The following is a 23876-nucleotide window of genomic DNA, read 5'->3' on the forward strand; positions in this document are numbered from 1 at the left end:
TGGGCTTTCGACAATCACTGAAAAATTTAGTATCCACACAGTATATTAATAATAATAAACCACTTCTCAATTTTAATTTTATCATAGCTATTATAACGCTATCAATAAGTAAATAAACGTAAACGAGGACATATAAGTGGATGCAATTATGAAGAACTACAGTAGTTTCATAAAATTAGTACATGCAAATAATATTCATGCAATTGATGAATAAGATTTAGTGATAAAGAAGATTTCTGATAACGTTTGTCTTTTTGTATCCAGGCTTTTCATGTCAAATTGGTTTGGATTTGATATATATACATATGTAGGTGCCACTTTAGTATGCGGGCTACTTTCACATATCTACTTTAGTATGCGATCTACCTTCACGTATTTACTTTAATATCCGGTCCTGACGGTATCAGTTCTCGCATGTGACAGTGAGAATGAATAATACCGACCCTAATAAAGTAATAACTAATCTAAAATGAATAGGGCCAACCCTAACTTAACATAATATAATCTGACCCTTAAATAAATAGGTGTTGGCTGCTAAGATGTTTTTTGTGAAAATATTGATGAAATAAAACTAAAAAAAAAAACATATCTCAGCAGCCAACAGTTGGTTATTTAAGGGTCAGGTTAGGTTAGGTTAAGTTAGGGTTCGCCCTATTCATTTAAGATTAGTTTGTTAGGATCGGTATTTTTTCGCTGCTGACGATTTTTTAATATACATAAATGCTTCGCCAACATTATGGGGCGGCAGGAAAAAACAAAAATTATAATAAACAGGTCATTGCTACGATACAAATAAAAGGTAGATCGCATGCTAATGTAGATCGCATGCTAATGTAGATCGCATACTAAAGTAGCACCCGTACTATATGTACATATAGCCAGCAGTATGACTCGGTGGTTGCGTTCATGTTTAGCGCCGAGAGGTTCCCGGGTTCGATACCGTGCTAATCTTTAATACTGCTGGTAAGATTTGGATATTTGTGACTCCAAGTCGATCGTTTTCCATCAGAGTTTGCCAATTTATCTGACTTCATTGATGAAACGGATCCTCCATCAAATTAGCAAAAACCATCCTACCAGCTAAGTCACAAATATCTGAATTTGATTTATATACTATATGTAAAAATTTATGTACAAGTCTAAAATCCATAGATGTCTCTGTGATTTAATTAATTAATTGTTAATTTCGTGCTCTTCAGCCTCTCGAAATACGGTGATTTATGTTATAAAAAATGCTGCATTGTTTGTAGTTAATTGTCCAGGAAGGCGCATTGGGGTTTACCTGTTAGGCCTTCCTGGTATATGTATGTTAAAAAATAAAATAAAACAAAATAAATACATCTACATTATTTTGGATGATACATATTTTCAACTAGCAACTTAGCTCGGTGGTTAGGTGTAATATAAATATTTTTATTTTTCATTTATCATGTTTTTCTGCCTTTGCATTGTTGCTTTTTATTTTATGTATTTTATTTTTGATTTTTCTTTATCAAATGTAGGCTATTCTTCCTGTAATGCCACAATGGTCCAAAACTAACTATAAATAAATATTATTTTCATAATGTTCACAACTGAAGGGTCACGGGTTTGATCTTTGACCGGGTGTTGCTGACCAGACTTTGGATATACGTGACCTCAGGTCAATCATTTCTTATTAAAGTTTGCCAACTCATCCAATTTAATTGTTGAAACAGTTTTCTACCAAAAGTTTTATTTCTACCAAAAGGAGTTTCCAAGATCGAAGTGAAAAAAACAGCGAATTGTCGTAGTGGTTCTTTATTGTTCTTGATAATTTGTACGTAATTTTTTATCGTACCATGGTACATATAATTTTTTATAAAAAAATCCATATAACTGTTGAAACTAGTAAATATATTGTATTATACATGTTTTACCGTTACATACTTAATACATATAATCTAATTAATTGTGTAATTGTTTTATATTAAATACTAGTGGTTTTACCCGGCTTCGCTCGGTATTTATAATATAAACAGCTTAAACATGGCAAAACAAAATAACAGTAAACATTCATTTGTTTTTTAACTAAAATTATTTCAATCGAAAAAATATTATATTCAACAATATCGATGTCGTAGTCATTGAAACTTTGATTTGTTTTCGATGCTCCCAACAAACCTTTAAACCTTACATACATACGATACATATATACAAAGCCTCTTTCGAAATTATATATTAGATAATATTACAAATTTCTTATAAAATATTGATGTCGATTATTTTGGTCTCCTGCGAGTCACTTTAAGAAAGTCGTTTTGAGTTGGAGTCAGGAAGAAACTTTTGGGTTCAAATTTGAGTGTTTCTGTCGATACTTTGGGCAAGGACACTTCAAATTTGGACAAAGTTTTGACAATACCCAAGCGAGATTGCATCATACCGAAACGATTACCTAAAATACATATAAAATATGAAAAATTGATTTTTAAACGCTATATCAGTTTATGTCTAATTTCAATTACCTATGCATATCCTGGGTCCTTCGCCGAACGGTATACTCGCAAATTGGTGCATGCTTGCTTTGTTTTCAGGCGAAAATCTTTCCGGTCTGAATTCTTCAGGATCTTCGTGTATATCAGGGTCTCGGTGGATTCCGAAAGTAGGTAGCAAAATTTGGGTACCCTTTTCAATTGTCACGTTGGAATCTGGAATTTTGTAATCCTTGGCACACAATCTGAAGAGGAAAGGTACGGGTGGATACATTCGAAGTGATTCTGTAATGAAAAACTCAAATTGATTCATTTGAAAGTATAATATATATAAACTGTTGATAAGTATTTTTTTTATATATTGTAATATTTAGTTGTAAACTACTATATATTATATTTTCTATGTACCTTCTATGACTTGCGTAAGGTATTCCATTTCTAAGATACATTCGTAAGTGATTTTTCCATTGTGTTTTTCAGTTACTCTGTCAATTTCTTCTCTCAATTTATCCTGGACATGTTTATTTTTGGCAAGTTCGTACATAGCATAGCTGGATGTGGCTGAAGATGTTTCAAAACCGGCTACGAAAAACAGGAACACTTGCGCTGTTATTTCGACTAAGCTCATACAGTGACCGTTTCCTAGAATGAAAAATTAAAAAAATTTGATTTGACATCTTCGACGTAGAAATATATATGTACATATGTATGTACAGTCCCAGGACAGATTATTACGCCACCCCGATTGAACCCCGTTCGTGCCCATTTGTAACGGTTATAAATAATTCACAATAAGATCTTTTGGGCTAGTTTTTTTTGTAAGCTCATCCTTATTTTCTACTATATTCACCAACAAAAAATAATACAACATTATCCTTCAAAATGTCTTCAAAAATAAAAGTGAAATGATAGAAATGAGTTTGCTCCTGAATTACGTAAAGCATATACGAGCGTTTCTGCGAAGATTATTTATTATTTCGTTAAAATACTTTCATTTATTTAAAAAAATACTTTGCTTTATTTTGTCTTAAATCGATTTTTTATTAGATTAGTCGAAAAAGCAATTATTTTTAAAGAAAGAAATGCAAGTATTATAGCATTAATAAAAACTAGAATGTTTTATAAACATAAAATCGCGATAATAAAGGGTGTAAGTAATACGGGTGTTTGCAAAATAAGGAAACATCTGGAACAAAAAATACTTGGTTATAAAATTTTGTTAATTATATTACATCTAAAAAAAATTCAGTGAGAATCAACTAGCGGCTTGGGAGATAATTGAATTCAAAAACTTTAAAAAAAGAGGATACTTACATATGTACGTCATGTCGATAAGAATTTCAGTAACCGATACTAAGTTTCAGTTCTATAGGGCTGACGGTGTTCAAAAAATCCCCAAAATACACAGACACACAGACACACACACATTTTTTCTAGACCATGAAAACGTGATCAGTAATCGATTTTGAGTTCGAATCATTCAAAATCTCGAGTTCGAATTTTGCCATGATCACAAAACTTCATCTATTGTTACTACGTACATAGATAAAGTAAAAAACATATATGCCATACAAGTTTGTATCAATTGTGTGTAATTGATTAACACAACAAATGACCTTCAAATCGTTCAAAAAGTTCGCACTCAGTATATAATGACTAAGGTTGGCAAAAAATAGCAATAGTTAACTTACCGCTCAATTCGTCCTTCTTTTTCATGTCGATTAATAGTTGCAAAAAGTCGTTTCTGGTTATATTATTTTCTTCGCGATATTTAACAGTCTCAGTAATAGTCTTCACGAAGAAGTCTTCAATGTCTTTATTAATTAGCCTAATTTTGAAGTTTTTTATAATCCAGGGCGCATAGATTGACATCATATCCCTAAATGATTTGAAAAAGTCGATTTCGAAACACTTTTTTCCCATTTTTCTGAATTCTGCATCTGGATATTTGAAGCTGTTAGTTTCTATGCCGAAAGCACAGGAGCCGATCACGTCAGTTCCATATCTGGCAAGATTTTCTCTGAAATCCACATCATTTCCGTGCTTCACCTGTTCTTCAATGTAATCTTCCAACACATCAGAACACTTCAGGATCGTATTAAACATATACTTCATTTTATTAGATGTGAAAGTTGGCGTCAACTTCATTCTGATGGCTTTCCATACTTCGCCTTCCATATTGATGAGATGATTTGAGAGCGGATCGCTTTCGCTTACCCCCAATCCGTGGTCGGGAAAGTGTTGGAAGTCCTTCACCAGTATAGCCTTGATTAGATCCAAGTCGTTGATCATCAGAGTTTTTGAAAATAGCATATATAATCCGACAAAGGGATGCTGTTTCGTTTCTTGGTATATGCTTCCAAGAAGAACGCCTATATGTTCTTTTCCCGTTATCACTTTTCCAATGTGTCCTCCAGGAAATGAAGCTTTCGGAGAGAAAACTCCCTTCCTTTTCCAGTATCCATATCGGTATTGAGCGTATAAATATAGAATGGTAAATGCAAATGTGGCGAAAATTACCAAGTCTATAAAAATGTTAGCCGAGAGCGACATTTCAACGTCTGATTTTAGATTGCAAAATTTATAAATGATACGATGTCACATCAGAGCACGTCATTACAATTCGCGTTGTTGATGATCACTAAAAATTTTTTACAATGGCAAACACGTTTATAGTGATACGACCTTCAAACAAATTTTTAATCGTAGTAACTTTTTGCTCATACTGATTTGTTTTGATTAAAGTAACCAAGGTAATTTTGAAAAGTTATCTTTGAAATCGGCAGCTATTATAATCACCCAATTCTTCCAGATTAGATTTTATGAGGCAAATCGATGATATTAATGTGTTTACTTTATCTGTGTACGTAGTAACAATAAATGAAGTATTGTGATAATGCGAAATTCGAGATTTTGACTGATTCGAACGCAGAATCGATCACAGATCACGTTTTCATGATCTACAAAAAAAGTGTCTGTTTGTGTATTTTGGGGTTTTTTCGAACAACGTTCGTTCAAACCGAAACTTAGTATCGGTTACTGAAATTTTTATCGATACTACGTAATTTTTTTTCAAATTTATAAGCTGACCGAAAATGGTACCTCCCCTTATTAAAATGTATGAATACCGGGATTACGTTATTTGCTTAAATTTCTTTAAAATATTATTTGTACAAAAATAATAAGGAAAAAAAATAAAACAACATTATATAATGAACAATGACAGTCATAGTCCATTTTTTTGCTGTGATCGTTTCGACTTCGGCTCGCCGTTTCCACGAAATGGTATGAACGGCCTGAATTGTGTCGCAGATTTTGTGATCAACTGCAATGCTATTTGAAGCGTATACTGAAATTTTCATTTTTATGATACTATTCAGGATTGCACATTCAGATAGGTGCTGCACATTCAGATTGTGCTATTTTATTTTTTTTTATTTTTATTTTTTTTTTACATATATACCAGGAAGGCCTTACAGGTAAATCCCAATGCGCCTTCCTGGCCAATTACAAATACAAATACAGCATTTTTATTATAAGTCGTTGAATTGCGAGACACTGAAAAAACTCGCAAATTAACGAGACATCTATGAATTGTACATAATTTTTTATTGTACATCAATCAAATTTTTCAAATAGTGGTGACATAGTAGGTAGGAAGGATTTTTAGCCAATTTTTTTTTCCGGGAACCGTTTCAACAATGAAATCAGAGAAAATTGGCAAACTCTGATAGGAAACTAGTGGAAACTCTGGAGTCACAAATCCAGGTCTGACCAACAGCATACTCTGAAAAATTCATTTTCATTCAGGAATAGAACCCGGCACCTTCTTGACGGTAAGCAGAAGCTTAACGTCCGAGCTATGCTGCTGGCTAGGATTGAACAGTGATTCTCAGTCGCACTGTGGATTTTCAAGTTTTCAGATCTCCTTACACGGTGTGTATGTGTTGTGCTAAGACTCTGTTGTTTCTATTAATTGTAAAATTATCAGTAGATTATTATAAGTTAATTTTATTATAATATTTATATGTACAGTTTTTCGATATATAGTACTATAAACTATATTAAAATTAATTACAGAATTAAATTCATAGGTGTGATATTGTTTTACATAAAGTCAATGTAATTGCAGTTTTTATATTATATTATTGTTTCGTTAAATAATTACTAGATGATACAAACTATTTGTAAAAAACGAATCAATTTTTTACTTTATTTAATTACATTATACGATGTGGTTTATTAAATCTTACAGAAATCTAGACATGGAAAATTTGAAGAAACTCTTAAAACAAGAACGTCAATATGCGAGTATTTTTTGCGTGAAACATCGGGAGAGTTTACAAAATGCAATTGAACGTTTTTGAAATCTGAAAATATGCAATTGAACTTTTTTTATTTTTTTTCTTATACATTTGATTACCCGGTGCTAGCACCAGGATCCCGAGATCGAAAATTCCCAGTACCGCAATCCCGGTGCTGAAACCACTAGTATATACGTATATAATTATAGTAAATGAAAACGTAATTTAATTTTATGGACTTTATTCTGTATGTACATAGATTAAAGTTGTACATATGTATATATAGATACAAACATGTCATAAAAATATCTAGCGTCAAAAGATAAGAAATCGGCTTTGTTTTCAAAAAGCATATGAATGTATTTATTTTTATTATCAATGACTGTCATTTTTAATTGTATGTGTACATAAACAAAACTTTAGCAATTTTCACTTTATCTACATATGTACGTAGTAACAATAGATTAAGTTTTTTGATAATGCGAAAATTCGATCGTTACGCCAGTCCTCAGTTAGTCTTATCGAACTGAAACTTAGTATCGGTTACTGAAATTCTTAACGATACGACATTAATTTTTTTCAAATTTTTAACTTGGCCGGAAATGGTACTTTCTCTTATAGGTATCCTCTTTTTCTTTTAAGTTTTTGGATTCAATTATCTCCCAAGCCACTAACCGAATCGGACTGATTTTTTTCCATTGCGAACAGATTTGTACGTCGTATTATTACATCATAGACTTTAGACCATATGTAACTGTTTACATGCTATTCTAATATTAAAATCCGAAACAAAATAAAAATTTTCAACAAAAACCGGAAGTACTACTTTTATTCTAGAGAATCGAAGTTTTTCTCGGAAACCTTTCAGTTTATTGAACTGAAATTTCATATCTAGAAGTTATACCAAGTTGTATATAAAATTTGGTGAGCACAATTTGAGAAAATTCAGGTATATTCCTTGTATCAATGTGATGAAAATAAAAAAAAAATCATTAAATTTAATAAACCGGAAGTCAAACTATTGAAAAATTAGCCAGACACTTGAAGCTTAAGAGGGCTGGACAGCAGCGCCTTGTCCATACAAACGTACTATACTTCTCCCTTCCTCAATTATGGCACTAGAGAAATTATTTTTTAATATACTATGGATATCCACCATTGAGGTGCATCTATCGTTTAATTTTTTTGATTAATTATTTTTTATATGAGCTAGGAGCCGCCAAAAATCTATAAAATCGCCTCTTTTTTACACCCACGAAACGAGTCCAGCGTGCTTATTTAACGGTCGATTTTAAAAAAAAGTACGCCGATAGATGCACAGAAAGTATCTTTCTTATACCGATGATGAAATTTTTTTAAAAATTGGTCCAGTTTTGGAGGAGAAAATAGTAAAATACGAAACCTCGATTTTGTCAATTTAAAATACGTTTTATCTGATCGAAGCGCAACTGTCGCATTCACTCAATATATATATTGATATATATTGTCGCATTCACTCAATATATACATTCACTCAATATATATATTGATATATATATATATATATATATATATATATATCAGTGGCGTGCGGTGACTTTTCAAACAAGGGATGCTGTCTCTTGTTTGAAAAAAAAAACCGACCAATTTATTTTTTTAAATTTTATTTTATTCTTCGTTCCTTTTTACAAAATTCATCGATAACCGCATCATAGAATTTTTTATTGTTTTTTAAATTTGACATTATTTTCTTTTCGATTGCAATTTTAGTAAGACCAGAGAGTCTTTCTTCACTTTGACTACTTCTGGTGAACGTTTTAATTCTTTTCATAGTCGAAAATGATCGTTCAGCCGATGCGCTCGTGGAAGGTATCGTACAAATTAATTGTATTAAACTAAATACTTGTTCCAAAACTTCTATTAGATCATCTTTCACAATTAATTCCTTTACGTCATTTATAGATTTCAAATGAAAATCTTGCGTTGAGTACATGTAAATTAATTCGCTTTTTAATTTCATCAAATCAAATTATTTTCCATAAGTTAGGTGGAGTGATTTAAATAGGATATCTGGAAAATTATTTTCATATTCTTTAAATTTTTTGACGTTAAAAAAAATTAAAAGAAATTTTAAATTTTCGATATCTCGAAATCGATTGGTTGTATTTACTGAAAGAGTTTCTAAAATTTCAGAATAGTGAAGTTTATACGTTGTTTTCACATCTTCTTCACATTCAGCATATTTTCTTTTTCTATTAAAATTTTTAGTTATTACTTTGTTCCACAATGAATCAAAATCGTCTTTTTTGTTATCTAAATATTTTACAAATTTTATAATTTCACTTACGCAATACGATATGTCAAAGGTTTTTTTTTGTAAAATTTCAAATAAAAAATCTGCCGAATTAAATATTGCAGAAAATAAATGCAAATTGAAATTGAATTCAAACTCTTTTAAATAACGATGAAGGACTTCAGCATTTATGACAGCATCAGTATCCCATTCGTCTTCATCATTAATTATTTGATTAAATATTTCCATTAATTCTGTTTGATATTCTAATACCATATTTAAAATTTTGCTATTGTAGTTCCATCGTGTAGGGGCAGCAGTGGGAAATCGTTTTTTTATTTGACAATCGAGAAGGGAAATTCTTCTTGAAGACTTACAAAAAAAAGTTGAAAATGACAACATACGGCTGAAAAAACGTTTGCATCCGGATATATGTTTAACAGATTGCGACAAAACTAAATTCAATCTCTGAGCGTAACAATGGACAAATAAAGAATTAGGACAAATATCTCGAATTTTTCGTTGCACTCCATTATGCTCCCCGGACATTACAGCCGCTCCATCATACGTTTGTGCAATTAATTTGTCCAAACAACCAAATTCTTCCAAGGTCTCACGTATGTGCTGAAAAAGAGAATTAGCTGTTCTATTGGGACTAACATCGACAAATCCAACTAATCTCTCCTGAATTTCATTGTTTTCATCTACATATCTAAAAATAGTAGATAGCTGAGCTTTGCGACTGATATCTGTAGATTCGTCCACAATTATGGAAACAAATTTTGATGCACGTATTTCAGTTTTAATCTCATCTAGCAAGACTTTTGATATTGCGGATACCAAGTCATTTTGTATATGGTTCGATAATCCAGTAAACACCGTAGAGTTATCTAAATGAGTTTTCAATTTTATGTCTGATTCACTCAACAGATACAGCAATTCAATATAATTCCCTCTATTTTACGATTCCTGGTGTTCAAAATGTCCTCGTAAAGGTTGTTCTTGTTTTGCTAAAAAACAGATCGCGCTTATTAATTTCGACAAAATGTATCTATTTGCAGTAACTTCTTTGTTGTGCATTTCAATATTTGCTTTAAATTGAGCACTTAAAAAATTTTCTATACGAGGTCCCTTTCCAAATTTTTTAAATTGAGCAGCAGAACATATGTGAGCTTGAGAACATTCATGTCTCTTGCGCGATTTACTTAAATTGTTTAGGTCAGAAAATCCAAATTTACTCCAGACATTCACTTCTTGAGAAAATAAAATACATGGCCAACAGAATAATTTCGTTAAGTGAGCACATCCACAAATCCATGAAATTTTTTCGTATGTTTCTGTGTTAAAATACCTTTTAAATGTTTTTGTTTTAGACTGAATATTTAATATTGGTGTGGGTTTGGGGCTCTTAACAATAATCTCCTTTTCATTAAATGGGAGAGAAGCAAATCTTCTTTTCAGCACATTTTCAATTAAACAATTGCAATTATTATTGATCTCGACGACAAGTTATTTTCGATATCCATATTAAAGGCAATAATGAAAACTCGTAAGTAGTGGAACAGTAAACTAAAAATAAAGTAAGACGAAACTAATTTAAATGAAAACTTAATTCAAAAGAAAAAAATAACCAACTTACAGTATAAATGATTAACTTCGTCTAAAGAAATGAATCGGCTAGCTTTTTGATAAATAACTTGGGGCGTAGCGTGCGGAAATATCGATCAACAGCGGCTTCCAAGTGAAACTCAATAGATAAGCAAACAGAGAAACCGAATCCACCGTAGAGGTTAAACAAGTGTCAACGCGTCCGCGCGAATAAGACAGCCTCATAGTGCGCATGCGCAAATGGAATCGGTCTCGACTCCGAATCCATGACGCGGGCGCACTTCAGTCAGCGTCTACACCCGTCACTCGCCTGTGGCCGGCCGGCCGCCTATGCGAATCGTTAATAAAAATTATCAAAAGATCCTATATAATGCATCATGTAACAAAAAACACGTGATATGTGAAATATATATATATATACTCATAAACTACATCATAATCACGTACATCACTAAGAATACATCGAAGCGAAATTCAAATATTTATTAAAAATACTCTTGGCTTTTTAAAGTTATAGGGGATGCGCCGCATCCACCGCATCCATGGACCGCACGCCACTGATATATATATATATATATATATATATATATATATATATATATATATATATATATATATATATATATATATATATATTGTCGCATTCACTCAATATATATATTGATATATATTGTCGCATTCACTCAATATATACGTACACTCAATATATATATCAAAGAAAGGAACGGTAACAAAATTAAGGTTTCAAGTGTACAGCCCTCTTAATGGTCATCGGTGCAATTTTATTTGAAAAAGATCTGAAAGGTAAATAGAGTGTTTGGATGCCGCATGAACTCGCCCTTCCTTAACAAAGAAGCGCAAGTTACGGTCTAGCTCAACATCATCGAACCTAAGATGACACGTGTTTCAATCGAGTCATTTGTAATCATTAGCGATAAGGCTATATTATTAAGAATAATTAACACGTTTGTTTAACACTTTGCCTAACCCAATTACGACGCTTAATCAACCTTATTGTGAAACACATCGATGAACTCATATTATTAAACATAAACACAAGTCTTTACATTAAACATTCATCGACACGTGTCACCTAGCGATAAGCTCCAGATTGAAACTTCTCTGAGTTCACTTAAACTCTACTAACCATTCGTAAATATCCTACACCCACAATTGTATCGATTACTCATCACAGATAACATAATTACATATATGTATATACATATATTATATATAAAAGCACATCAATTAAACTAACAAGTTATTTCGTAGACAGCATTTGTAACAAGTAGTATAGAATGGTTACCTGACAACTCGTTCACAGATTTTCCGTAAACCGAGGATGCGCTCCAGGCATTACGGATACGGCCATCTCTTTCTCACCCCGTCTGTTCACCAAGATCTCGTTTACTATGCCATTACGTATGCAGCCATCTCTTTCACAGACCGTCTGTTATCGGTGAACAGACGGTCTGTGAAAGAGATGGCTCAAATAATTTATTAATAAACGTACATCAAAAAAATATTTTATTAACATTCATATGTACATCAATAATCCTGCTCGAATAAAATACAGTATCAAAATGTTTTATTGTACATATAATATTATAATAATGTAATTATATTTGACCTAACGTTTGTTTAGATCAAAGCTGTGGAGTTTAAAAAAAAACGCGACTTAGACATTTTAATTATCATTCCCAATCATCGGCGAGTCACTTTGAGTAAGTCATTTTGAGTTGGTGTGAGTATTATAGATTTGGGATCAAACTTCAGCGGCTCATTCGATTTTTTGGGCAAGGAGACCTCATATTTGGATACAGTTCTGATGATTCCGAGACGAGACTGCATAATACCGAAACGATTACCTGAAATTAAAGTTAAGTTAAGATTTATATAATTGAGTTGTAGTGGTTGTGAAAATTTATTCAACATTTTGTTTACCAATACATATCCTTGGTCCTTCGCCGAAAGGTAGGCTTGCGAACGAGTTCATGTTCGCTTTGTTTTCAGGCGAAAATCTTTCGGGTCTGAATTCTTCAGGATCTTGATGTATTTTAGGGTCTCGCTGGATTCCTAAAATCGGCAGTATAACTCTGGTACCCTTTTCTATGACTATGTCTGAATCTGGGATTTTGTAATCCTTAACACATATTCTAAAGAGGAAGGGTAAAGGCGGATACATTCGGAGCGATTCTGAAACGAAAGATTCAACTTGATACATTTGCTTGCAATTGTCCCAATTTCAAGGATAATTCTAACCTTCTATGACTTGGGTAAGATATTCCATTTCCGAGATTGATTCGTATGTAATTTTTCCATCGTATTTCTCTGTAACACGGTCGATTTCTTCTTTCAACTTATCCTGCACTCTTTTATTCTTCGCCAATTCGTAAATGGCATAACTTGCTGCAGTAGAGGATGTTTCAAAACCAGCAATGAAGAATAGGAACACCTGTGCTGTTATTTCCAACAAACTCAAACTTTGACCGCTTCCTGAAATATTAAAAAGTCATATATAGGTATTAATTAGTAACATTAGATAAGGCATAATACTAACAACCCACTTTTTACAGATATCTACAACTTCTACAGATAAGGTAATTACAACTTCTACAGATAAGGTAAGAGTTCTTAAAAAAAGTTTAGGAATTCAATCGAAGTACATATGTTTGTAGATGTTTGTTAATAGCTAATAACAACTGTAAACATAAACTTTTTATTTGAACTGACCAATTGCGTGCAAGCTGTAAATGAATACTTTTAAACAATTCAATTTTTCAATAGGAAAGAAATTGATAAAAAAAAATTGAAATAAATTCTCCATGCCATATATGAAACATGTTTTTCGCTGATATGATACTCATATCTATGGAACAACATACATAACACAAGCAATTTATAAAGTTTCATAATAAATGCACTATTTTATCAATTTATGTGTTATATTAGTATAATAAGATAGTAAAATTCATTGATTAATTTTATTAATAATGTTTTTATAAAATTGAAAATTTATATATAGTATATATATATATATATATATATATATATATATATATATATATATATATATATATATATAATTGTCGAGAGTAAAATTTATGTTACGCAATTTTTCTATGTATGTATATTACACTCCAATGAATTCGTTATGGTATCTGAAACGTATTAAAAAAAACAAACAAACTCTTTGACTGAATTATCAATAAATAAAAAGCTTACCACTCAATTCGTCCTTCTTTTTCATGTCGATTAAAAGTTGCAAAAAGTCATTTCTCGTTATGTTGTTATCTTCGCGATATTTCACAGTTTCTTCTACGGTCCTAACAAAGAAGTCTTCAATATCCTGTTCGAGTTGTTTGATTTTGAATTTTTTCATTATCCATGGGGAAAAAAGCGCAAACAAATCCTTTAAAGATTTGAAGAAGTTGGTCTCGAACGATTTCTTTCCCATTCTTCTAAATTCGGCATCGGGATATTTGAAACTGTTGGTTTCGATACCGAAAGCGCAGGATCCGATCACGTCAGTTCCATATTTAGCTAATGTTTCTCTGAAATCGACAGGGTTTCCAAGCTTCACGTGTTCTTCAATATAATCCTCCAACACATCAGAGCACTTCAGCATGGTGTCGAACATGTACTTCATTTTACTAGACGTGAAAGTTGGCGTTAACTTCATCCTGACATTCTTCCAAACTTCACCTTCCATGTTGAAGAGATGATTCATGAGAGGATCGCTATCGCATATGGCTATTCCGTGATCTGGAAAGTACTGGAAGTCCTTTACCATCACTGCCTTGACCATATCTAAATCATTAATCAACAGAGTTTTCGCGTGGAATAGATACAGTCCTACAAAGGGATGCTGTTTTGTTTCGTAATACAGGTTTGCGAAATGTACGCCTAATTGTTCACGTCCCGATATCACTCTTCCCATATGCCCTACGGGAAATGTAGCTTTCGGAGAAAACACTCCTTTCCTTTTCCAGTAACCATAGTAATGTTGCCCGTACAAATAAAACGCAATAAAGGCAAATATAACGAATATTACAATGTCTATCCATATGTCGACAAAAAGTATCATTTTGAACCTTGATCGATGATTATGAATTTAATGTTTAAAATAAAAACAAACGTGCTTCTTAGTTCAGTTTTCGACAATCACTGAAAAATTTAGTATCCACACAGTATATTAATGATAACGTACCCCCTCCCAATTTTTATTTTACCATAGCTAATAACGCTAGCAATAAGTATAATATATCACGAAGATAATTACACGTATACCAGGACATATATGTAAGTACTTGGATGTCATTATAAAGAATTACAATACTTTTATAAACAGTAAATGCAAATGATATGAATGCAATTGATGACTAAGAGGCGGGCTATGTACACCGTGTGACTTGTGAGCGACTTATGGGCATTTCTAAGGGCCGGGCCGCACTGTGCAACTTTGTCGGCCGACTAGTTGCGCGACACGAAAAAATCTATGGAAATGTGTGCGACAAACAAGTTGACGGGTGTAGCATGTCCCATCTACCTGCATGCATTGGTCTGGTCGTCCTCAACCAAGTCGCTCGCAAATCGCACGGTGCGGCCCGGCCTTTACGTGACGTAACGTGAAAAGAACAGGAATTAATACGTGAAAATAAATCATTTGTGTGGTCTTATATTTTTCTGAGGAACAAATTTTTGGTGTTGATTTCAAATAATAATGAAATTCATGGCAGGATTTCTTAAAATTTACTTCAGTAATTAGCATTGCTTTAAGAACTGTGACTTGCAACTTTGTTTCGCTTGTCCACAAATTATTCATAAGATAAAAAATTCCTTTCTACGGGTGCGTTACTGCCGTGCGGGCATACAAATTGTTCCCGTGGGTTCCTCTCTTTTTGAAAACGGGACATTTCGACGTTCCAAAGCTGTACTTGTCCGTTCAAAACGGGACGTATGGTCACGTTAGGCATGCCACACCAGTCAACTTCTTTGTCGCTCACATTTCTATACATTTTTCTGGTCGCGCAACTAGTCACCCGACAAAGTTGCACGGTGTGGCCCGGGTCTATGGAACGTGATAAAGAAGATTTCTGGTGATGTTTGTCTTTTATATCCGGTATTTTCACTTAAAATTAGTTTAAATTTGATATACGTACATTATTTTGGATGATGCACATTTACAACCAGCAACATATCTTAGTAGTTAGCGTATTATATTAACAACTGAAGGGTCACGGTTTCACTAGACCTTGGATATACGTGACTTCAGATCAATCATTTCTTATTAGAGTTTGCCAACGCATCCAATTGAATTGTTGAAACAATTTGATTTCAAATTTATAATAATGTAGCGTGGACGTGTAGAAGAGTTTTCGAGATCGGGGTGAAAGACGCAGCGAGTTGTGGTAGAAGCACTTTATGTTTCTTCTTCCGTCGGCCGGCCAGCTCCGAATCAAACACGGAACAGATCTGCCAAATTTGTATACACAGCGTGTACTCTCAGGCTAGAGAGACCGTTTATCGATGGTTCGCGAGACTTAATTGGTTCTTGTATACGGTTTATTCATACATTGAGGCCTTTTTGGCGCAAACGCTGGTTTACTAATCAGGTGATTAGTAAACCAGTGGTCGACGAGCACCAATTACCTAATCAATAATAATATTATAAATTTATATAATTAATAATAATATTATATACTTACATATTTATATATAGTACATATGTAAAAATTTAGCCATTGTTGTTAACTTGGGGTAATTCGTATTGGAAATAATTTAAAAATCCATTTTATAAAATAAATGTGCATTTAAAAAAATGTTTGTATATTAAAGAAGTTTCTGTACATTACAAAAAAATTGTGTGCATTTCTAAATGACGGATACAGATTGCATTAGAAAGTTTGATTTGATCATTGAAAAATAAAATTCTGCTTAAAAAGTGGATGAAATGTGCATTAAAATGACAGATGAACTGTATCGGCAACGTCTCGAATACCAAAATACGAACCAACGTTTGGTTAGGTTTTATTTATTTATGGTTTGGTTAAGTTAGGTTAGGTTAGGTTAGATTAGGGTTGGTTTTATATATTTAAGATTACATAATTTCACCAGTGAGAAACAAAAGTAAACACTTTTGACAGTTGTCAGTTGTCAATAGCGGAAGACTGCAACGTTGCCACTTTTTGTATCTATTCTAATGATAAAATCATTTTTTTCTAATGATCGTTTCATATTTTTGAATGTTCACTTTATAATGCCAAAATATTTTATTCGATGCACAATACGAGATTGCTTAATGCACCGAAAACTATGCGAATTTTTAAGACGCAAACATTTTTTTTAAGATACAGAGCATTTTTCTCAATGTACAGTTAAATCGTAATATTACGTTATGGCACCATGGTAAATATAAATTTTATATAAAAATAATCCATATGATTGTTGAAACAATTTTAAATAAAGAAATACATTAAATATATTTTATTATACATTTTTCTACAGTTACAAATAATCTAATTAATTGTGTAATTGTTTTATATTATATACTAAATACGTCTTTTTCCACGATATACGATTCCGATGGGAGAAAGAGAGTCGCAGTAATTTAACAACATTCACACGCACTTTACACGCACGTGGACACGCAGTAGACGATTATTATATATGTACGATAATATTACAATTTTCGTATAAAATATTGATGTTGATTATTTTGTTCTCCTGCGAGTCACTTTAAGAAAGTCGTTTTGAGTCGGAGTCAGGATGATAGTTTTGGGCTCAAATTTGAGTGGTTCTGTCGATTCTTTGGGCAAGGCCACTTCAAATTTCGACAATGTTTTGACAATACCCAAGCGAGATTGCATCATACCGAAACGATTACCTAAAATACATATAAAATATGAAAAGTTGATTTTTAAACGGTATATCAGTTTATGTCTAATTCCAATTACCTATGCATATCCTTGGTCCTTCGCCGAACGCTATACTCGCAAACTGGTGCATGCTTGCTTTGTTTTCAGGCGAAAATCTTTCCGGTCTAAATTCTTCAGGATCTTCGTGTATATTAGGGTCTCGGTGGATTCCGAAAATCGGTAGCATAATTCGGGTGCCTTTTTCAATAGTCACGTTGGAATCTGGAATTTTGTAATCCTTGGCACACATTCTGAAGAGGAAAGGTAGGGGTGGATACATTCGAAGTGATTCTATAATGAAAAACCCAAATTGATTAATTTGAAAGTATAATATGTATAAACTGTTGATAAGTATTTTTTATATACATATTGTAATATTTAGTTGTGAACTGCTATATATTATATTTTCTATGTACCTTCTATGACTTGCGTAAGATATTCCATTTCTAAGATGCATTCGTAAGTGATTTTTCCATTGTGTTTTTCAGTTACTCTGTCAATTTCTTCTCTTAATTTATCCTGGACATGTTTATTTTTGGCAAGTTCGTACATAGCATAGCTGGAAGTCGTTGAAGACGTTTCAAAACCGGCTGCGAAAAACAGGAACACTTGCGCTGTTATTTCTACTAAGCTCATGCTGTGACCGTTTCCTAGAATGAAAAATGAAAAATGAAAAACTCTTGATTTGACATCTTAGAACTACTCTTTTTTATGATGATATATATTTCTACATGTTCGAGATTATTTCTCGCACAATAACATAAATAGCAGTGATAACACTGAGCGACAAAAAAAAATTTGCCGGAGCGGAAACCTATCAATACTAAAGTTAACCCACTAAGTTCGAATGTGACTATGATTTTTGTTGACTTTATTTCATTTATAAGATGTGATCAGTGCCGGTTTTAGGGGGGCCAGTTTTAGGGGAAATTGTTGACGGAACGAAAGGATCTAGGTAGCTCATGAAGCAATATTAGCGGAACAATTAAATTATGTCAGCTTTCTTGTTTCATTAATTGTTTGGTACGATGTTCTTTTTCAATTAAATTAATTTTTATTTATTAGATTGGTGTCAATGAAAGAAAGATTCGAACAGTTGAACAAATATTGAAAGACGAGAGGGTTTTTTTGTGTATTTTGTAAACAGTCTACCGGAAAAAGCGGATCTTTAATTAAGCTCACCGCGAATTAAAAATCTGATTTGTTAGTAATGAACCTAAAAATGTATCCGAACATGCGAATTTTGCTGACACTGCCTGAAACTGTATCAAGTGGTGAACGCAGTTTTTCGAAACTTTCCAGTTTTGAAACTCAGAGGATGGTAACCTATTTTTTGATAAAAATTTTAAGGGCGCCATAGGGTGTAAGGCCGGCACTGGATGTGATTATGGATTCTGATAATCATTTTTGGAACAGCAATTCTAGTTTCTGGATGAAAGATGGCAAAAACCAAAAATCTGTAAAACTCTCATCTCTTAAATGAGAGTCAGCCAACAAAAAAAATTCGGGTGTGACCAGCCCATGACTTTTTTTGAATTTTTTTTCATTACTTAAAATCACTATCAGTATTATACACATTAAATATCAAGAAAATAAAAATAATTTAAAAGGTCAAAATAAAATAATGAAATATTGTTTAACAAAAAATACTACTTCCGGTTTATGAATTCTGACCAAAACCTTATCAGCTCGAAGTTAGTATATAAAGAACACAAATATAATTTTTCAGCTTGATACGTTCAGGGGCGTGGACGTGGAGTAGTTGGCACAGAATTTTTGACCTTTCTAAGAGGAAAAAATCCCACTTCCGGTTTATTAAATTTAGTGATTATTTTTATTTTCATCACATTGATATAAGAATTATACTTAATTTTTTTCTGTGTATAATTCTTATTTTTTTGTGAAGAACACAGATGTTTAAGGGGTCGAAAAAAATAGTGGAAGAAAAATCGAACAAGAGTAAACGGCCACTTCCGGTCGACGGATGCTTACCAAATTTTATATATAACTTGGTATTAAGCTTAAACTGATAGATATGAAATTTCAGTTCAATAAACCAAAAGGTTTTTGAGAAAAAACCTCGATTCTCTAGAGTAAAAGTACTACTTCCGGTTCAGATAAAAATATTTAAAAAATATAAAATTATAAAAATTATAATTTCTAGTACATGTAAAAAAATTTCAGTCAGATTCAGTTAGCGGTTTGGAAGATAATTGAATTCAAAAACTTAAAAAAAAGAGGACACCTATAAGGGGAGGTACCATTTCCAGTCAACTTCCAGAAAAAAATTTACGTCGTGTCGATAAGAATTTCAGTAACCGATACTAAGTTTCAGTTCGATAAGACTAACTGAGGACTGGCGTAACGATCGAATTTTCGCATTATCAAAAAACTTCATCTATTGTTACTGCGTACATACATATGCAGATAAAGTTAAAATTGCGAAAGTTTAGTTTATGTTTACATACAATTAAAAATGACAGTTATTGATAATAAAAATAAATACATACATATGCTTTTTGAAAACAAAGCTGATTTCTTTTAATATTTCTTATCTTTTGACGCTAGAGATTTTTATGACATGTTTGTATCTATGTATATATACATATGTACAACTTTAATCTATGTACATACAGAATAAAGTCCATTAAATTAAATTACGTTTTCATTTACTATAATTATATACGTATATACTAGTGGTTTCAGCACCGGGATTGCGGTACTGGGAATTTTCGATCTCGGGATCCTGATGCAAGCACCGGGAAATCAAATGTATAAGAAAAAAAATTCAATTGCATATTTTCAGATTTCAGACACACAGACACACACACACATTTTTTCTAGATCATGAAAACGTGATCAGTAATCGATTCTGAGTTCGAATCAGTCAAAATCTCGAGTTCGAATTTTCGCATGATCACAAAACTTCATCTATTGTTACTACGTACTAAAAGTAAATATTATCATATTCGAATTCAGTGGGTCAAATTTAGTAAGTATTTATAAGTTTTCGCTCCAGCAAGTTAACGTGATTTTTGGTTTGCTCAGTATAATCAATTGAAATCTAATCTAAGAAGACGGAACGATTTTATTTCATTTATTTAATCTTTACAAACAATTTATGTTATTCCATTTTTTCATCCAAAAACTTTGATGAAAAAACGGATGATTTCTATCTATAACTAAAGCAATGAAGACAGATTAAGTTGAGCATTTTTATCTTGTATTTCAATGAAACGAATCTGCTTGTCATGGGCATATTGAAAAAAAAATTCCATACAAGTTTGTATTCCGTGTTGATTGATTAAGAGGGATGTTCACCCGAAACCTTAATTTTGTTACCGTTCCTTTCTTCGATATATATATTGAGTGTATGTATATATTGAGTGAATGCAACAATATATATCAATATATATATTGAGTGAATGCGACAGTTGCGCTTCGACCAGATAAAACGTGTTTTAAATTGACAAAATCAAGGTTTCGTATTCTACTATTTTATTCTCCAAAACTAGACCAATTTTTAAAAAAATTTCATCATCGGTATGAGAAAGATATTTTCTGTGCATCTATCGGCGTATTTTTTTTTAAATCGACCGTTAAATAAGCACGCTAGACTCTTTTCGTGGATGTAAAAAAGAGGCGATTTTATAGATGTTTGGCGGCTCCTAGCTCCTATAAAAAATAATTAATCAAAAAAATAAAACGATAGATGCACCCCAATGGTGGATATCCATAGCATATTAAAAATAATTTCTCTAGTGCCTTAATTGAGGTAGGGAGAAGTATAGTACGTTTGTATGGACAAGGCGCTGCTCTCCAGCCCTCTAAACACAAAATTCAAATTTTCCTTCAAAATTTTGAAAAGTTCGCACTTGGTCATATTAATATAATTGGCAAAAAATAGCAATAGTTAACTCACCGCTCAATTCGTCCTTCTTTTTCATGTCGATTAATAGTTGCAAAAAGTCATTTCTGGTTATATTATTTTCTTCGCGATATTTAACAGTCTCAGTAATAGTCTTCACGAAGAAATCTTCAATGTCTTTATAAATTAGCCTGATTTTGAAGTTTTTTATAATCCAGGGCGCATAGATTGACATAATATCCCTAACTGATTTGAAAAAGTCGATAGCGAAGGATTTTTTCCCCATTTGTCTGAATTCAGCATCTGGATATTTGAAGCTGTTAGTTTCTATGCCGAAAGCACAGGAGCCGATCACGTCAGTTCCATATCTGGCAAGAGTTTCTCTGAAATCCACATCGTTTCCGAGCTTCACCTGCTCTTCAATGTAATCTTCTAACACATTAGAACACTTCAGGATCGTATTAAACATATACTTCATTTTGCTAGATGTGAAAGTTGGCGTCAACTTGATTCTGATGGCTTTCCATTCTTCGCCTTCCATGTTGAAGAGATGATTTGAAAGTGGATCGCTTTCGCTTATCCCCAATCCGTGGTCGGGAAAGTGTTGGAAGTCCTTCACCATTATAGCCTTGATTAGATCCAAGTCGTTGATCATCAGAGTTTTTGAAGATAGCAGAAATAGTCCAACAAAGGGATGCTGTTTCGTTTCTTGGTATATGCTTCCAAGATGAACGCCTATTTGTTCTTTTCCCATAATCACTTTTCCAATGTGTCCTCCAGGGAATGAAGCTTTCGGAGAGAAAACTCCCCTCCTTTTCCAGTATCCATATCGGTATTGAGCGAATAAATATAGAATGGTAAATGCAAATGTGGCGAAAATTACCAAGTCTATAAAAATGTTAGCCGAGAGCAACATTTTAACGTCTGATTTTAATTTATAAATAATATGATGTCACATCAGAGCACGTCTTTACAATTCACGTTGTTGATGAGCACTGAGAATTTTTTACAACGGCAAACACGTTTATAAAGATACGACCTTCAAACAAATTTTTAATCGTAGTTTTTTTTTACACATACGCATTTTGATAAAAGTAAACAAGGCAATGTTAAAAATTTATCTTTGAAATTAGTAGCTATCATCATCACCCAATTCTTCCAAATTAGAATTTATGAGTATCGGTAAATCGATGTAATTAATGTTGCTTATTATTCTTCCATTCGAATCAATGCCATGTGGAAAATTTCAATGAAAAGTCTTTATTACTGTCATAGATGACAGGTTAATTAATACTGTGAGATATGTTAACTTGTATAATATTGTGTACAACATATGTACATATTATAACGTGGGAACATTAATATTGGCAAGTTTTGATTAAAAAGTTCTCCAGTGGCTTTTTAAAAATTTTATTATAATATATATTTCATAATAGTTTTGTCCTCCTTTTTGTGCAAATAAATATTTGCACAAAAATAATATTATATTTTTGGAAAGCCTTTGTTTCATAATTGGGGTGACGCCACTGACAAAGTAAAAGAGTTCGTCAGTAAGTTTCAGGTCAGTATCTTTTGAGTAGGATTCCATCAACAGTTCAACCTTGCTGAATTTCGAGCTTAACTAGAATTCAGCAAGGTTCAATTCAATCTAGAAGCCCAATAACAGATCTGATATTTGAATGACTTTATTTGGTCTTGTAAAAATGGATTAGCACACGGGCAATATGGTTCGAAAAATGCTGAATAAACACTTACTTATTCAAATTCTTCCACTCTCTGCAAAAGATTTTTAACTTTAAGCCTATGTAGTACCACCCTTCAAATTTACATCAGTAGCTTTCCAAAATAGGGTGTAAATCCGACCCTGTATATAACCATATCTTAATCTTTGCTATCAAATTGAGAGTACCCCAGTTAAGTTAGGGGGTACAAAAGCTGTTTATGCACATCAAGAGACACACATTTTTACCAATATTTCATAACACATGACGAAATTACTATATTTTTTATTAAAAAACTGATAATATGATCATCATATACATGTATGTAGAATATACATAGGTACATTTATAAAGAGACAAGATTTATTTTTAATGCAAAACATTCAAATTTTATCCTTAAGAGGGCTGGACACCAGCGCCTTGTCCATACAAACGTATTACACTTCTCCCTTCCTCAATTATGGCACTAGAGAAATTATTTTTTAATATGCTATGGATATCCACCATTGGGATGCATCTATTGTTTTATTTTTTTGATTAGTTATTTTTTATAGGAGCTAGGAGCCGCCAAACATCTATAAAATCGTCTCTCGTCCAGCGTGCTTATATAACGGTTGATTAAAAAAAATACACACATAGTTGCACAGAAAACATCTTTCTCATACCGATGATGAATTTTTTTTTTAAATTGGTCCAGTATTGGGGGAGAAAATAGGAGAATACGAAACCTCGATTT

At 32.5% G+C, this 23876-nt stretch overlaps 2 protein-coding genes across 2 annotated transcripts; both read right to left on the reverse strand.

Moving 5' to 3' along the window:
* Nucleotides 1-1759: 1759 nt before the first annotated feature.
* LOC143920988 (cytochrome P450 6a2-like) lies at nucleotides 1760-5172 on the reverse strand. Its single transcript, XM_077444061.1, has 4 exons — nucleotides 4142-5172; nucleotides 2859-3092; nucleotides 2484-2735; nucleotides 1760-2413 (listed from the first exon to the last, which is right to left on the reverse strand). The coding sequence occupies exons 1-4, from the start codon at nucleotides 5001-5003 to the stop codon at nucleotides 2241-2243; spliced, it is 1521 nt and encodes a 506-aa protein (XP_077300187.1). The 5' UTR covers nucleotides 5004-5172; the 3' UTR covers nucleotides 1760-2240.
* Nucleotides 5173-12146: 6974 nt separating this feature from the next.
* On the reverse strand, nucleotides 12147-22416 carry LOC143921649 (uncharacterized). The gene is made up of 10 exons (XM_077445002.1): nucleotides 21474-22416; nucleotides 17968-18201; nucleotides 17591-17842; nucleotides 17350-17520; nucleotides 15572-15765; nucleotides 14867-14871; nucleotides 13860-14728; nucleotides 12897-13130; nucleotides 12579-12830; nucleotides 12147-12502 (listed from the first exon to the last, which is right to left on the reverse strand). Exons 1-10 carry the CDS (start codon nucleotides 22333-22335, stop codon nucleotides 12339-12341), a joined length of 3237 nt encoding a protein of 1078 aa, XP_077301128.1. The 5' UTR covers nucleotides 22336-22416; the 3' UTR covers nucleotides 12147-12338.
* Nucleotides 22417-23876: the final 1460 nt, after the last annotated feature.

The sequence above is a fragment of the Arctopsyche grandis genome, chromosome 13 (assembly GCF_051622035.1).
Source record: "Arctopsyche grandis isolate Sample6627 chromosome 13, ASM5162203v2, whole genome shotgun sequence".
NCBI classification, from domain to species: Eukaryota; Metazoa; Arthropoda; class Insecta; order Trichoptera; family Hydropsychidae; genus Arctopsyche; species Arctopsyche grandis.

What these genes read in the sequence shown, in the direction of transcription:
- LOC143920988 (XM_077444061.1), bottom strand. Translation starts at nt 5,003, where the DNA reads ATGTCGCTCTCGGCTAACATTTTTATAGACTTGGTAATTTTCGCCACA. An exon ending in AAAGAAGGACGAATTGAGCG is followed by an intron (nt 3,093 to 4,141) that starts GTAAGTTAACTA and finishes TTTTCATTCTAG; the next exon opens with GAAACGGTCACTGTATGAGC. An exon ending in AGGACCCAGGATATGCATAG is followed by an intron (nt 2,414 to 2,483) that starts GTAATTGAAATT and finishes TATGTATTTTAG; the next exon opens with GTAATCGTTTCGGTATGATG.
- LOC143921649 (XM_077445002.1), bottom strand. Translation starts at nt 22,335, where the DNA reads ATGTTGCTCTCGGCTAACATTTTTATAGACTTGGTAATTTTCGCCACA. An exon ending in AAAGAAGGACGAATTGAGTG is followed by an intron (nt 13,131 to 13,859) that starts GTAAGCTTTTTA and finishes TTAATATTTCAG; the next exon opens with GAAGCGGTCAAAGTTTGAGT. An exon ending in AGGACCAAGGATATGTATTG is followed by an intron (nt 12,503 to 12,578) that starts GTAAACAAAATG and finishes CTTTAATTTCAG; the next exon opens with GTAATCGTTTCGGTATTATG.